Genomic DNA, 16,131 nt, shown 5'->3' on the forward strand with positions numbered 1-16,131 from the left:
ACACCCGTCAACTCAACACTCTGATCAAGACCTTTGATCCGGACCTTCAGAGCACCCTCCGTGCTCTCATCCCACGTACTCCCCGCATTGGAGATCTCTACTGCCTCCCGAACATACACAAGGCAAACACACCCGGCCGTCCCATCGTATCGGGCAATGGGATCCTGTGCGAGAACCTCTCCCGCTATGTCGAGGGCATCCCGAAACCCATTGTACAAAGAACCCCCAGCTTTTGTCGCGACACTACGGACTTCCTACAGAAACTCGGCACACATGGAGCAGTTGAACCAGGAGCGCTCCTCGTCACAATGGATGTCTCGGCACTCTACAACAGCATCCCCCATGACGATGGCATTGCTGCAACGGCCTCAGTGCTCAGCGCCGACAACTGCCAGTTTCCAGATGCAATTTTACAACTCATCCGCTTCATCCTGGACCACAATATCTTCACCTTCAACAACCAGTTCGTCATCCAGACACACGGAACAGCCATGGGGACCAATTTCGCACCTCAATATGCCAACATCTTCATGCACAGGTTCAAACAAGACTTCTTCACCGCACAGGACCTTCAACCGATGCCATACACTAGATACATCGATGACATTTTCTTCCTTGGGACTCATGGTGAACAATCACCGAAACAACGATATAATGAAATTCCTTCCCACCATCAGACTCACCATGGACTACTCTCCGGAATCGGTTGCATTCTTGGACACACGCATCTCCATTAAGGACGGTCACCTCAGCACCTCACTATACCGCAAGCCCACGGATAACCTCACGATGCTCCACTTCTCCAACTTCCACCCTAAACACGTTAAAGAAGCCATCCGTATACACAGGATCTGCTCGGATGAGGAGGATTGCAACAGACACCTCCAGACGCTGAAAGATGCCCTCATAAGAACAGGATATGGCGCTCGACTCATCAATCGACAGTTCCGACGCGCCACAGCGAAAAACCGCACCGACCTCCTCAGAAGACAAACACGGGACACGGTGGACAGAGTACCCTTCGCCTTCCAGTACTTCCCCGGAGCGGAGAAGCTACGGCATCTCCTCCGGAGCCTTCAACATGTCATTGATGAAGATGAACATCTCGCCAAGGCCATCCCCACACCCCCACTTCTTGCCTTCAAACAACCGCACAACCTCAAACAGACCATTGTCCGCAGCAAACTACCCAGCCTTCAGGAGAACAGTGACCACGACACCACACAACCCTGCCACAGCAACCTCTGCAAGACGTGCCGGATCATCGACACCGAGGCCATCATCTCACGTGAGAACACAATCCACCAGGTACACGGTACATACTCTTGCAACTCGGCCAACGTTGTCTACCTGATACGCTGCAGGAAAGGATGTCCCGAGGCATGGTACATTGGGGAAACCATGCAGACGCTGCGACAACGGATGAATGAACACCGCTCGACAATCACCAGGCAAGACTGTTCTCTTCCTGTTGGGGAGCACTTCAGCGGTCATGGGCATTTGGCCTCTGATATTCGGGGAAGCGTTCTCTAAGGCGGCCTTCACAACACACGATGGCGCCGAGTCGCTGAACAGAAACTGATAGCCAAGTTCCGCACACATGAGGACGGCCTCAACTGGGATATTGGGTTCATGTCACACTATTTGTAATCCCCACAGCTTGCCTGGACCTACAGAGTCTCACTGGCTGTCCTGTCTGGAGGCAATACACATCTCTTTAGCCTCTCTTGATGCCCTCTCCACTCACATCACATTGTTTGTATCTCAAAGACTTGATTAGCTGTAAGTATTTGCATTCCAACCATTATTCATGTAAATTGAGTTTGTGTCTTTATATGCCCTGTTTGTGAACAGAATTCCCACTCACCTGAAGAAGTGGCTTAAGGCTCTGAAAGCTTGTGTGGCTTTTGCTACCAAATAAAACTGTTGGACTTTAACCTGCTGTTGTTAAACTTCTTGCATATGCAGCAAGACAATGGACAATATTCAGGCTTGGGCCGACAAGTGGCAAGTAACATTCATGCCAATAACCATCTCCCCATGACATTCAATGGCACTACCATCGCTGAATCCCCCACCATCGACATCCAGGGATTTAACAATGATCAAAGCCTGAACTGGATTAGCCATATAAACATAATGACTATAAGAACAGGTCAGGAGCTAGGAATACTGTGGCAATTCACCTGTTGACTTCCTTCCCCAAGGCCTGTCCACAATCTACAAGGCATAAGTCAGGAGCGTTATAGAATATTCTCCCCTTATTTGGACTGCCAATAACTTCTTCAAGAAGCTCAACACCATCCAGGGCAAAACAGCCCTCTTCATTGACACTTCTTCCACAAACATTAATACCTTCATCAGTGAGGCACAACGGCAACAGTACATACCATATGAAAGGTGCATTGCTGGAACTCACCAAGGCTCCATTGACAGCACCTACCTAACCCACAACCACTATCATCTATAAAAAAAAAGGGCAGCAGATACATAAGAACACTAAAGTTTATCTCAAACTACCTCCACATCCTGACTTGAAAGTATACTTTGTTCATTCACATCTAACAGTCCCAGGGTGGAGGAGTATTGAATAATGGAACCTGGTGCTCATTGCTGCCTTCTTGATGGCAGTGATTCAATTGAGGGGAGAAGGGCCCCGCACCGTCTAGCCCATCTTCCAGAGGAGGCCTCGCCTGAGGTCCATGGTTCAGGGGAGCCCCAGTGCCACCCAGAGGATGAGGAGTTTAGACCCATCTAATGGAGGCCACCTGCACAACCAAGGGAATATCGAAAAGTCTCTCCTTTCTGGAGATGAGCAAAGACAATGTCACATATATCTGCATCTGTCAAGGTATGGAGTGGATCAGAATTGCCACATAGTGTGGGAGGATCTAACACCCCATGATCTGGGAGGACATCTCCTGCCAATCAAACTGAAGATCACTGGTGCACTCAATTTCTTTGTCTGAGGATCATTGCAAGCATCCAGAGGGAACCTATGCAGCATCTCAGTCCTTGGCACATAAATGTATCGAGCAGGTGACATATGCCCTCTACTGAAATTCACATGTGATGAAGCTATTCAGGCTGTTCGATTTCTGGGGTTTGCAGCGATCTCAGGATATGCTCGAGTTCAAGGTGCAGATTGCACACATATAGCTTTGAGAGCTCCATGGCAGCAGCTCTTGATGTTCATCAACAGGAAAAGGTTTCACTCACTGACCATTGGTGTGCAATCATCGGAAGGACATAGAACATGTTTGTAACAGGTACCCTGGGAGTTCCCATGATTCACATACATCCTGAGTCACTCCCAGATACTTTGCATCGAAGGGACTCAGTAATTACAGGGCTGGCTGCTTGGGGATAAGTGGTAACGAATCAAACGATGTCTCTAGACACCCACGTGTCGTCCTCAGAGTTCCTCAGTGGAGAAGTATATCTGATGCATAAATTGACACAATCCATCATCGAGCAGACCATTAGCACCTTAATCCAAAAACATCACTTTGAATGTTTGGACCGCTCAGGTGGGGATGGGGCTCTGCAAGAACCTGCAGAAGGTACCCCACATAATCATAGTCTACTGTGCTCTTCAAAACCTGGCGCTTCAAAGGGGGTCCCTGGCCAGAGGAAGATATGGAGAAAGTTGATAGCTTCTTAGATGATGAAGGACAGGAAGGGCTAAAATCTAAAGACAGAGATGAGAGTCAGCACCATGTGAAGATACAACCGAAGAAGCATGATGTGGAAGATGATGTAATTAAGTGGTTTGCAAGGCCATTTCATGCATGGATGTCAGATTTCCTTCCCTAAAGTGGATATTAGTGAATTAGATAAATCTTTAAAACAATCAAGTGGTCACCATTACATGACTATCTTTTTATTCCAGATTTACTAACTGAACTTGTTAGTAATTTCACCAGCTGTTGTGGTGGAAAATGGACTCGTGTTCTGGTATCTGGATTACTAATTCTGTGACATTACCACTGTAAGGGGAAAAATACAAGGGAGCACACTTTAAAATGGCAATACAAGAAAGCACACTTTAAAATGGCTGCCTGGCATATAAAGGGTTAACTGGGAAAGCCAAAAGAGCAGACACAGGCTCCTGCTGTTCAGAAAAACCTAACAGACAAGCCATTTCCAAATCACAGGCAGTGACTCATAGCAAACAAACACCTCAGGAAGCCAAAGCCAAGGGTCAAGACATCTTTTAAGATAAGGAAACCCCAAAACAAAGAGCTTAGATTAATGTTAAAGGAAGGCGGGAAATATGAATGCGAGGGAACCGATTAGCACCTGAATGAGACGAAACTAGCCATTGATAGAGCCATTCATAAAATGTTAAATGTCTATACCTGTTTGTACTCTTGTAAACATGGGGAAATGTACCCATTCATGAAATGTTAAATACTTGTACTCACTTAAACAATGTGATAATCTTCGAATCACCGGTATGCCCATTGTGTAAAGGGTATAAAATTGAACCGCTCCCGGTATACAATTGAGAAAAGGTGTTCTACGAACATAGTGCCTTCTCTCCCGGGGCTCCGTTTAATAAATCGTATTTTCTGAATCTCGAAGTCTGACTACTAGTGGATTTTTCCCACAACAATTGGCGTAGTCGGCTAGGATCCTATTACTGGTGAGATCGATTGGCCACGGTCGCAACCGGGGTAGAGATCGCGGAATCTGTGACAGTCAGACTGGATCAGGAAATACGGTTCATAAGGGGAAACATTTGTACTGTTTATTGGTGATAAGATTTGTTATAGTGATAAGTACTAACTGCTGATAGGAATAAGAATAACTGTGATTTGTGCTGATCAACAAAAGGACAAGGTAGTGCCTGTCTCAAAACCTCTGCCTTAGACTGGCTATTAAGAGCAGAAATCTGCCACGTGAAGGTCAGGAATTGAAGTGAGTGAGAGACACCAAGGGCACTAAAGGATTGTGAAACACAAAAGGGCAGAAGTCGGTTTAACATCACCCTCTGTAGTGGCGAACAGACGCAGAGGTGCCAGCTGATTGCATGAAAGTTATTGAAAAGTTGGGAACTGTACTGTCAATGTGGTGAAAAGCGGGGCGGAACAGGAGTTTGATCAACTCTGACCTAAACCGAAATCCGGTGGAGAAGCACATTGCCGAAGTGGTAATCGTGGAAGCCGTGAGTATAACTTAAAACCCTGTAACGGCAGTAAAACACGGTGTGAGAATAGCAATAGTGGCCTGGGGTAGTGAAGTCCCTACGGTAGTTAGCACACTTTACTAAAGAATAATCGTGGCCGGGGTTAGTGAAGTCTGCGAAATGGCAGACAGTGAAGTTAAAAGGGGATCTGCAGGTTCCCTGATTGAAATCTACATGACAGACAGGAAGGAGTTAATAAAGAGAATGCAAAAGGATGGCTGGGATACTTCTCAAACCTTAGAGCAGCAGAGAAAGTGGATAGATAAAGTAAAAAGAAACAGAACGAAGAAAATAGGAATAACGTTAACACATCAGTTAGCAGGTCTAATTGAACAAACAATTGCCTCTACAAGGAAATGGAGAGAGGACAAAGAAAGAATTAGAGAACTAGAATCCCAAGTGAGGGAATTGGAAAAACGAAATCAGGTTTTAGAAAGGCAAGGGGGAGGAGAAACTGATCCTCTACCTTCTTATGAGTCTACCCAGCAAGGGCCAACGGCACCTTCAGAAGAGTGGGAACAGCTGGAACACAACTTAGCGCCCATAACTAGAGGGGGGACCGCAGCGCGACCCAAGGCAAATTATAAACCCTTTACCCCAGGGGAAAGACAGCAGATAATGGCTTCCCTGGGCAAATTACAAACCAGAAGCGCGAACACTACATTCTGGGAAGAATTAGACACAATCTAGGTAGGACATCAATTACACCTAAGAGACGTACACCGGCTGGTCAGGGCAGCCTGTCCAGCGGATAAGTGGAGGCAGGTAGCAGGGGGACCCGTTGCCCCTATAGCACAGGATTATAGTGGGGGACGGTGGACACATGTAATCCCCCTAACAGCAGAAATAGATGCCCAACAGGCACTCTTCTTACAGTTTAAAGAAGAAATTCAGAGGGTCTTAGGGAATGCTCCCACTAACTGGAGCAGAATTACCACCACAAAGCAGCTAAAAGGAGAAGGAGCCTCTGAGTATGGGGAACAATTGTTCCGAATATACCAAGAGTGCTCAGGACATGGGAATCCAGGGCGAGGAGATCGAGCGTTCATCCAGGCTTTTAAGGATGGACTCTCTAGTTCTCACCAGGTCATCCTAAAAATGGGAGTGATTATGTCCCAAGATTACGATGAATTGGTAGAATGGGCTAGTGGCATACCTGCAGATGGATAGGAGAGATCTTAGTTTTTGTATTTCAGTGTGTTTGTGAGATCTGGTAGCCTGTCGAATGTAGGTGGTTGTTGTTGTAATTAGATTGAGAGCAGGGAGCCGGAGAAGCCTCTTTGTTCCTGTGGAGTGTTTGCTGCAGGCAGTGGGTGCAGTACATTGCACCTTGGTTTAGCCTCAGGGGGCTGGGAGAGTGTTAAAACTGTAAAGATTAAAGTGATAGGATTTCTTGAATTTACTTCTGTTTTGAGTCAATTACAGTTTGGAAGAAAGAAGAATAAAAGCGACTGTCTTAATCAATGTTCTGTATTCTCTTTGAATGTTTTACACTCATCCCAGTCTGAAATGATAAGTTTGAATGAAAAAGGATGTGCTGTGGAATGACTTTTGGAAGCTTCCATGTGTGTGTGTGTGTTTAAACAAAGTGGTTGCGTGGATGCTTTGTTGTTGTTTGCTTTAATGTTTTAATGTTAAGAAAGAATTTAAATCTTGAATGAAAAAGGATGTGCTCTTTCCTTTGTCTTGAAGTAGAAATTATAAGAGTTAGTTGAGGAGTTAAGAAAAGAAAATAAGTTATTTTGTGGAAAGGTAGAAAAGCAGGGACAAAAGACTAAGGTAAATATATTGTCTATGAGTCAGTTTAAAGTATACCAAGTCAGTGAAATACAGTATTAATCGCAGAATATCGCGATTTGCGAACGTCAGATAGTTTAGTATTCTGAACTAGTTAAAATTATGTACTGCCGTCGGAATTTCATGAGCCATCAAGGTTCAAGGTTTGCCAAATATAAAAGCACTGCAAAGCTTAAAATCTAGCCAGTTAAGAAACCAAAATGTTCCTAATCAAATAACTGGTATGTATTGTACCTGCTTTGATTTTGATTCGGCGCCTGTTACTTTTCCTAGAGTGCGGGGGTTTCGATCTGGAGCTCAGTTTAAAAATAGAAACGGCTTGAATTAAAACGGTTTGGATATCACGGTTACGATGTGTAAAGTGGTATGATACAACTGCCGCTTGATTGTTGATATTATACAGTATAGCACTGCCATATAGACACAAGAATAACATCAAATCCTGAAAAGCCTTAACCAACTTTGTATGATATATTCATATACTATATTGTGTATTGATAAAGACATAATTATTTTGTGAAGTACTGTGGTGTAGCGCTTGCACGCAAACAAATGATCAAATTAGAGATAATGTAAGAGTACATCATATAAAGATCGGAACTGAATGGCATGTGATTTTAATGGGGAAAGCGATGTCTTTTGATAAGATTACATACAAATGAATGGATGTCCAACTGCAGCCAAAAAAGGCCAGTACAAAGTGTTATTTAATTCACACTAAGCTTGCTATGGAAGGGGGATATATAGTTAAAATGTATAATACACTAGCTAAAGCCATACAAACATCAGGGAGAAGGTGGACAGAGTATTGCCCACTATTTTAAAGAAATTAAGAGCTACCACAAACCAGACAACCGGATTAACCCCTTATGAACTAATGACAGGACGGGTGATGCAACTACCAGAAAGCATCATAACAGGTGGGACCGATGTCGGTCCACTAAAAGATAAAATCAAGAGATACGTTCTGGACCTGAGCACCCAGCTAAAAGGGATGCGCAAATTGGTAAAAGACAATCAGGAAATAAAAGACGCAGAGAGAGAGCTTGAAATGCTCCCTGACGTCCCAACAGCGGGAAGTCGCGTCCTAGTGAAAACATTACCCGACAAACCAGGGTTTGCACCAAAGTGGAATGGGCCACATGAAATTATAATTAGTGGGGACTCCTGTGCCTGTATAGACATAAGAGGGAAAGGTGTCTGGAAGCACTGGACGCAGCTGAAATTATACAAAGGAGATAAGTAGCTAAAGTGATGAACTAACAGAACTGCTTTCCTCAACACAGGCAAAGACTGCAAGCAAGAGCCGGCGTGCGCGGGTTAATAAATGAAATAACTGTAAAAAAATTGAATTGTAGTGTTAAGTTTTATAACTGTTGCGAATATGTATGTAATCGCGTATGTAATTGTATTATTTTGCGTTGTGGCAACTGTAAATCTGACTGGGCTAGAAGATAACTTGTTTTACAAAGCCCACATACATTTACATGGGAATCGAACTGTATGTTACCCATTAACACAATCTGTAGAAGCCCTATTTGTAGCCACCCCTGGGTGGACCCCTCATGACTTATATACTGTAGATACATCAGAGACACCCTGTAAGGGACAAATTGGCAAATATAAAAGAGGTTTACAGGGGAGATGTGTGGGACTTGTAAACCCCACAAATCCTACATGCGAGGGGTCCCAACAGGAGGGAGGAAAAGCTTGCCCAGACACTGCAAGCTATCCGCTTTGTTTCACAGGGCAGGGATGGGGATGTGCCTATGCCTTAGTCCCTAAGAATGATTCTTGTGTACAGACACAGTGTGTCCGTCAACATTGTCAGATTAACAAGGGACAGATTACTTGTATTTGTGACGAATGGAAATGTTTAAATATAACCGCGGGAAGACAGCTTATTTGCGGGCAATGTAATGGGACTCACGTAAGCTCAGCCAAATGGACATACCCCTTTGATACTTACCAGGTGGTGGGATCAAACGGGAAGCCAAATAAACTGAACAATTGGCAGTATGAGCAAACTCACAATCGGGACACTAAATGTTACCGGGCTAAAAAGGGGTATGTATTCCTCTTCAATGGTACCTACATGACAGAAACACCAAACCTCCCAAACCGTTTTGCGGTAGGAACAATCGGGCCACTGACTGTTCCATGCCCTCAGAAGGGGTACATTCGGAGGAGAATAGTAACCCGGGCTATTAGCAGGGAATTCTGCGCTGACTGGGAAGCCCCGGGTACACTGGGATCCTCACTGGGGTATGGGTTCCTCGGAGCTTTATCTCTAGGAAGGTCAGCCGGGGTAATTGGAGCAAAGAATAGAAACCATATTGTTTGTGGGCTAACAATCCTGGGAAACAGCACTTCAAAAGCATTGGAGGCTGTCAACCAAGAAATGGCTGAGTTAAGATTGTATGCTCAGCAGACACGATACGCGGTGGACTACCAGTTAGCACAACAAGGGGGAGTATGTGCCATCATAGGCAACAAATGCATAACCCATGTGTTTTGCCGGACAGGTAACAGGTTCGTGGAGGTGGTCTGAGAGAAAGAATTCACACTACACCAGTATTGCTAGAATAAAATGTGTCTCTTTATTCCCCACAATACATGGACAAGTTCTACAAGTATCATTCAATGGGCTAAGCCTTATATAGTTTAACTACCCTGACACGTGGACTGGAGAGCCGTCAGTCCAGGTAGAGTGGCTTACCTCCCTCCGGGCGTCCGTACGTAACCCACGGCAGACTCTGCTGTAGTAGGGACTTTCCCGCATATTTATAGAGAAAAGCCTCTCTTTGTTCTGGACATCTGAATATGAGTCACTCTTGGTATCCGGCCAAATACGTGATGTTTAGAGCAGTCTTGTGCAATACAAGTTCTATTGTTCGCAGCTCAAGAAAACAAGTTTAATGGTTAATCATTCACGCTATGTCTTGGGCACGGATCTAATTTAATTATGTTTTGACATGGTTATCCTTTCATGTGGACAGGCTGTCTCCATTGTCCGTAGCAGTTGTCAGCATACGAGATTTTGCTGACAGGGTTGAAATCGGGACATTAACTCTTTATTCTCCTAACATTCCACCTGTTGGACCGATTTCAATCACCATTTACCTCAACGCAGTGTGATACAGGGTACTTTCCAAACCCTGTTTCACACGCCTGACATATACACAGGTAAGTACATTACAACAAGTTAAAACAGCAACAATCACAAATATCAATATCAGAGGAGGCAAAACATATCGCCGGGCCGTTTGTGATATCCCGGTTAGCAAGTCCCACCAATGATGGGCTGATTCATTCTCTATCATTCGCGCAGCATGTACTGCCTGTTCTCCGGCTATAAAGGTAGAGACCATGACACGGGACACGTTAGACTTATGAGAGTCAATTATATGTTTTAGCTCCGTCGACTGATTCAATGCGCATTTGAACCTGTCGAGAGAGACTCGCCATGGCATATGGAGAACTTTCCACTGAGCCGTACTCAAGCGAGATTCAGTGCTATAATTAGTCAATTTGTAAGTCTTGTTCGCCCAATGCCAAATGTACACCCCCTTCAAACACCCAGAGAACGGTATCTGCGGCAATAATGGGTGGCGGTGTATGGTGGCCACACATACAGCGTGGGGCCCAATCTGCCACAAGATATCTCGTGGTTTCTCTACTCGCCACTCACATAATGCCGTGTCATCAGTTAAACATGGATCGCGATATCTTGTCATAGTTAAACATGCCAATCCTCTGTCAGTGTCTTCACATGTTGACAAATCATAAGTCCAATTGTTTTTAGGACTAAACCAGTTACCATTAGTTCTCAGAAAGTAAAACCCATGCAGGGTAATTACAGGCAGTACATGGTATTTACATACAGATATTACATCTGCCACATTCATCAAGGTGTAATGTCCAGTACATGCTGTTTTGTTACAAACAGTTTTATCTGAGCGGGCTTGCACCCACAAAGTGTCCGATATGTTCCAGAGTTCTCGCAGTTCATGAGAGTTACCCGTAGTAACTATTCGGATAAACCTCTCTTGTTGCACTCGCATGTGCACTCCTTGGATGTTGCAGATAGTCATATTAAGTGCCGCCGTGATGTTATGCATAAGTTCCTGTGTCGCATTCCACATTCGCTTCTCCCAGTCCAGAGTTCGTAGCAGAATCCGTGCTGTTTCCACTTGCGTTTTCACAACCGTGGGCATCCATATTCCGACAGTATGGAGCCCGTGTGATGTCGAATATCCGGTGTCCGATAACATAGTTCTGGTAACTTCATTGTCAGCCGCATTAGAGATACCTAGTACTGTACCAGTCCCACCCAACAGCGTATCATACCATGCTCGCCGCCTGCGGGCGCCAGAACAGGTAGGTAGCGAGGGCAGAATGACAGTCCAGTGTACCTCAGTGTGCGTGAGCTGATTCGCCATCTTTCGACAAGTATGTAGGACTGGGGCGAATTGTGTTTGTTCTATTATAGGCTTGTTTGGTAGGAACATTATTGCATATAGGAATGTATTGCGGCCTTTTATTTCTGTACTGTTCTGGAACCATACCAATCGAGGCCTCTCACCTGTCACAGTAATATTCCAGGTGGTGCCATTTTCCTTACTGGACATACAGGTTCTATTCCTTCTTGTTTGTATCTGGCAAAGTGGAGCTCCTGCCGTTATGGTAACCGTACAATTCATAGCAGTTGTGGGGAGAGCTTTGTTGTTGTCCAAGCATTTTTCACAACGATATAGCTTACACACACTCGTTATATTCGCGATTCCGCACATTCGATTCGCGCCACAAGTGAACTCCCCTTGAGTTCTATTATGGGTGGAGTTCTTCCATGCGAGGTGAAAACCGCCAAGCTTTTCGGTCAATTGATGACCAGGGGTCCCCTCAACCCATATCCACGAGATCAAGAGTATTCCTGCTATCAGTATCAACGTCAATCGTTCCATGCTGTTTTATTCCTGTAAAAGAGATCAATCTTCAAGACATAGTTAATCTTCTCGTAGATAACATTTCTTAGCAGGGACATTAACCCATTTGGGCTCACCAGGGTACATTACCGTTACGGTTCCATCACTGCCTTGAGCAATGATTTCAGCAGCTCTGGGTGGGCCAGTTTCCTGTTTCACCCAGACTTTAGCTCCAGGTTTATCTGTTGAGCCAAAACCACCAGTTCCTCTTTCAGTCACCACCTGTGGGATACCAACTTCAACGGCCGGTGCCATCTCACAGGGTTTAATCACCAGTTGGGCGATTTTATCATTTGCAGTCACAGTATAGGGATCAGGTTTAATATTACACAGAACCACCCCAATTTCTCCTTGATAATCTGAATCAATGACTCCTGCCATAACAGTTATCCCCTTCAGGGACAATCCAGAACGGGGAAGGATGTGCCCATAAGTTCCCTTAGGGCACTGCAATCCCAATCCGGTTTTAATAACAGTAGGTGTATCTTGTGGCAGGGTCACTGTTTCTAAGGTTCTTAGATCTAAACCGGCCGAGCCAGGCGTGGCTCGCCGCGGTAATTCTGCTTTATCATCCAATTTCCACATTTTGATTGATTCTCCTTGTGGGGTTTCACATACATGGACCATTCGGTTCAAAGGCGTGACTCCCCCACCTAGCGGTCGATTATTAATTTGCTTCAATACTTGATTTAATTTCACCTTCCAATTAGACAAATCATCAGAAGTACTAGCCTTTCGCAATGAGGTTTTCAGCATTCCATTCATTCTTTCAATTAATCCTGCTGCTTGGGGATAGTACGGAATATGGTATATCCACTCCACATGATTGTAAGTACTAGGGGCTTATAGTGGGATGGCGCAGTACGGACTATTTGATCCCGTACCTGTTTACTCACTGGCAGGGAGGATAATTGATCCAGCGCTCCCAAAGCCAGTGCCTCTCGAGCGCACAGCCTTGTGAGTCGCTGCACCCCCTCCCGAATTGTGGACCACTGACCCTCTATCGGGGGCCAATCGCTAGGCAGCGGGTATTGCTGTTGTACCGCCACCGCATAGGCATGAAATATGGTTGTAAAATCACTGCCTCGGGTCAACATATCTTGTCTAAATTCTCCGTCAATCCGGGCATCCCCTGCTAGCCCTACGAATTTCACTCCGTCCACCTGATCAATCTGCGTTTGGGCTCCTCCCTCTTCAAGTAGACGTACCAGCCATAGGTCTAGCGGTTCTCCCGGACCCCGCCTTAGTTTGCGCAGTAAATATGAGACTTCTTCGGCTGAGTAGTCCTCAGTCGTTTCAGTGAGTTCGGGGACAGGCTGGACTTGCGCTATCTGATCAAAGACTTGATTCCCCGCCAGATCGTATACGGGTTGTCCCTGATCATCCAGCCTCGGTCTCTGTACATCGGGAACCTGCCTCTGCACTCTTCTTCTTCTAATGACGGGTTTAGCTTGGAACCGAGTCGCGGGGAATCCCTCTATATCCTCCTCTCTATCATTGTCACTATCACTCCAAATGTTTCCATCCCACGTATCGGGATTCCAGCCGCTCCCGTCCCCCAATCTAGCTACAAATGCTTTAATTTTCACCATTTCCAATTCTCTAGGTTTTTTACGCTTCTTCCTCCGATTTATTCTGGATACATAACCCACTGCCTGGCCAGCCAGGGTTTTAAGGGCTTCTAATTCTGTTTCTAACTTTATTATTTTTTGCTTTAACAACGAATTATTACATTCCTGTTCTCCCAATTGCTGTTTCAGTTTAAGAGCATTCTGCTCGGCTTCCTGTCGTTGTTTAAACTGATTCTTCCACGCTGTTGCACATACCCACAGTCTCCGCTGAATTCCCTCCACGGGGGTCTTCAGAGGGACGGGTATTTTTAACAGAGTAGATAATACTTCTCCGGGAGATCCATCTCGGGTCTCCTCTCCCCAGTTTTCAGCGCGACCCCCTCCGTCTCGGAGGCACGCTGCAACCGGTCTCCACGATCCTTCCCATCCCGGAATGATCGCTTCCTCTCCCTTTTCCTCCTCCTGTAACTTCTTAGTTTTGCGAAACATCTTTCTCCAAGAACCCCCCACCGCCAATTATCACCGTATCCTGCTGATTACGCCAAAATGTTTAGCCGGACCGGTAACAGGTTCGTGGAGGTGGTCTGAGAGAAAGAATTCACACTACACCAGTATTGCTAGAATAAAATGTGTCTCTTTATTCCCCACAATACATGGACAAGTTCTACAAGTATCATTCAATGGGCTAAGCCTTATATAGTTTAACTACCCTGACACGTGGACTGGAGAGCCGTCAGTCCAGGTAGAGTGGCTTACCTCCCTCCGGGCGTCCGTACGTAACCCACGGCAGACTCTGCTGTAGTAGGGACTTTCCCGCATATTTATAGAGAAAAGCCTCTCTTTGTTCTGGACATCTGAATATAAGTCACTCTTGGTATCCGGCCAAATACGTGATGTTTAGAGCAGTCTTGTGCAATACAAGTTCTATTGTTCGCAGCTCAAGAAAACAAGTTTAATGGTTAATCATTCACGCTATGTCTTGGGCACGGATCTAATTTAATTATGTTTTGACATGGTTATCCTTTCATGTGGACAGGCTGTCTCCATTGTCCGTAGCAGTTGTCAGCATACGAGATTTTGCTGACAGGGTTGAAATCGGGACATTAACTCTTTATTCTCCTAACACCATGTCACAGATGAGTCTTACAATATTACACAGGTCATCAATGACATCAGGACACAACTTGATAACTTTAGACAGGGACCCAAAAGAGGAAGTAGTTGGCTCACATGGCTGGTGGGAGAATCCTGGGAATCGTACCTGTTACATGGGTTGATTATACTCATTGTCATTATACTTGTCTGTTGTCTGACTGTGGGATGCCTTAAAGCCTGTTTTAAAATAATGTTGACAAGAATTGTGCCAGGAGCCAGTGTGTACATCGAAGAAGAACCCCTAATGAAGATTCCCGAAGACGTCAGAAGAAATGAAGATACTGGAAGAAATAAAGACATCGAAAGAAGCAAAGAAGGAGAGAAGAACGAAGACCTGTATATGTGAATGTATGATTGTTGGTCTGGGGATTGTTCAAGCTATAATCCGACCAAAAAGGAGGGACTGTAAGGGGAAAAATACAAGGGAGCACACTTTAAAATGGCAATACAAGAAAGCACACTTTAAAATGGCTGCCTGGCACATAAAGGGTTAACTGGGAAAGCCAAAAGAGCAGACACAGGCTCCTGCTGTTCAGAAAAACCTCACAGACAAGCCATTTCCAAATCACAGACAGTGACTCATAGCAAACGAACACCTCAGGAAGCCAAAGCCAAGGGTCAAGACATCTTTTAAGATAAGGAAACCCCAAAACAAAGAGCTTAGATTAATGTTAAAGGAAGGCGGGAAATATGAATGCGAGGGAACCGATTAGCACCTGAATGAGACTAAACTAGCCATTGATAGACCCATTCATAAAATGTTAAATGTCTATACCTGTTTGTACTCTTGTAAACATGGGGAAATGTACCCATTCATGAAATGTTAAATACTTGTACTCACTTAAACAATGTGATAATGTTCGAATCACCGGTGTGCCCATTGTGTAAAGGGTATAAAAATGAACCGCTCCCGGCATACAATTGAGAGAAGGTTTGCTACAGACCATGTGCCTTGTCTCCACGGATCCGTTTAATAAATCGTATTTTCTGAATCTCGAAGTCTGACTACTAGTGGATTTTTCCCACAACACCACTATGTTAATTTACTTTGGAGGATAAATACATAACAAATTACATTCAAAATAATGTGATGGGATCTTTTACTTTCACTTGAGAGCAGACGGGACCTTGGTTTAACATCTTATCCTGAATCTGACACCTCCGTCAATGTACTCATGCAATGCAGCATCCAGGAGTTTCAAACCAGATTTTAAGTCTAAAGTGGAATAATACGAGCTGAGTGACAGCCAAATCTACAGTCAAATCCACATAGATGTCAGTCAATCAGGCTTTGGCGAAACCATCACCTTTTCCTTGGACTTGGTTGATGGTGACTTCCTATATCGGAAGTTCAGTTATAGATTTCTAGCATCAGTCAGAATGCTGATTTAGACTCTATTACAGGGGTATAAGTATCACAGATGTGGTTGGC

General features: G+C 44.8%; 1 protein-coding gene across 1 annotated transcript; it reads right to left on the reverse strand.

Annotated features, from left to right (window-relative positions):
* Positions 1-1,629: 1,629 nt before the first annotated feature.
* On the reverse strand, positions 1,630-15,690 carry LOC144499589 (uncharacterized). The gene is made up of 2 exons (XM_078221716.1): positions 14,301-15,690; positions 1,630-11,964 (listed from the first exon to the last, which is right to left on the reverse strand). Exon 2 carries the CDS (start codon positions 11,950-11,952, stop codon positions 10,108-10,110), a length of 1,845 nt encoding a protein of 614 aa, XP_078077842.1. The 5' UTR covers positions 11,953-11,964; positions 14,301-15,690; the 3' UTR covers positions 1,630-10,107.
* Between the last annotated feature and the right edge of the window lie 441 nt (positions 15,691-16,131).

This window comes from Mustelus asterias, chromosome 10, assembly GCF_964213995.1.
Source record: "Mustelus asterias chromosome 10, sMusAst1.hap1.1, whole genome shotgun sequence".
Lineage (NCBI taxonomy): Eukaryota > Metazoa > Chordata > Chondrichthyes > Carcharhiniformes > Triakidae > Mustelus > Mustelus asterias.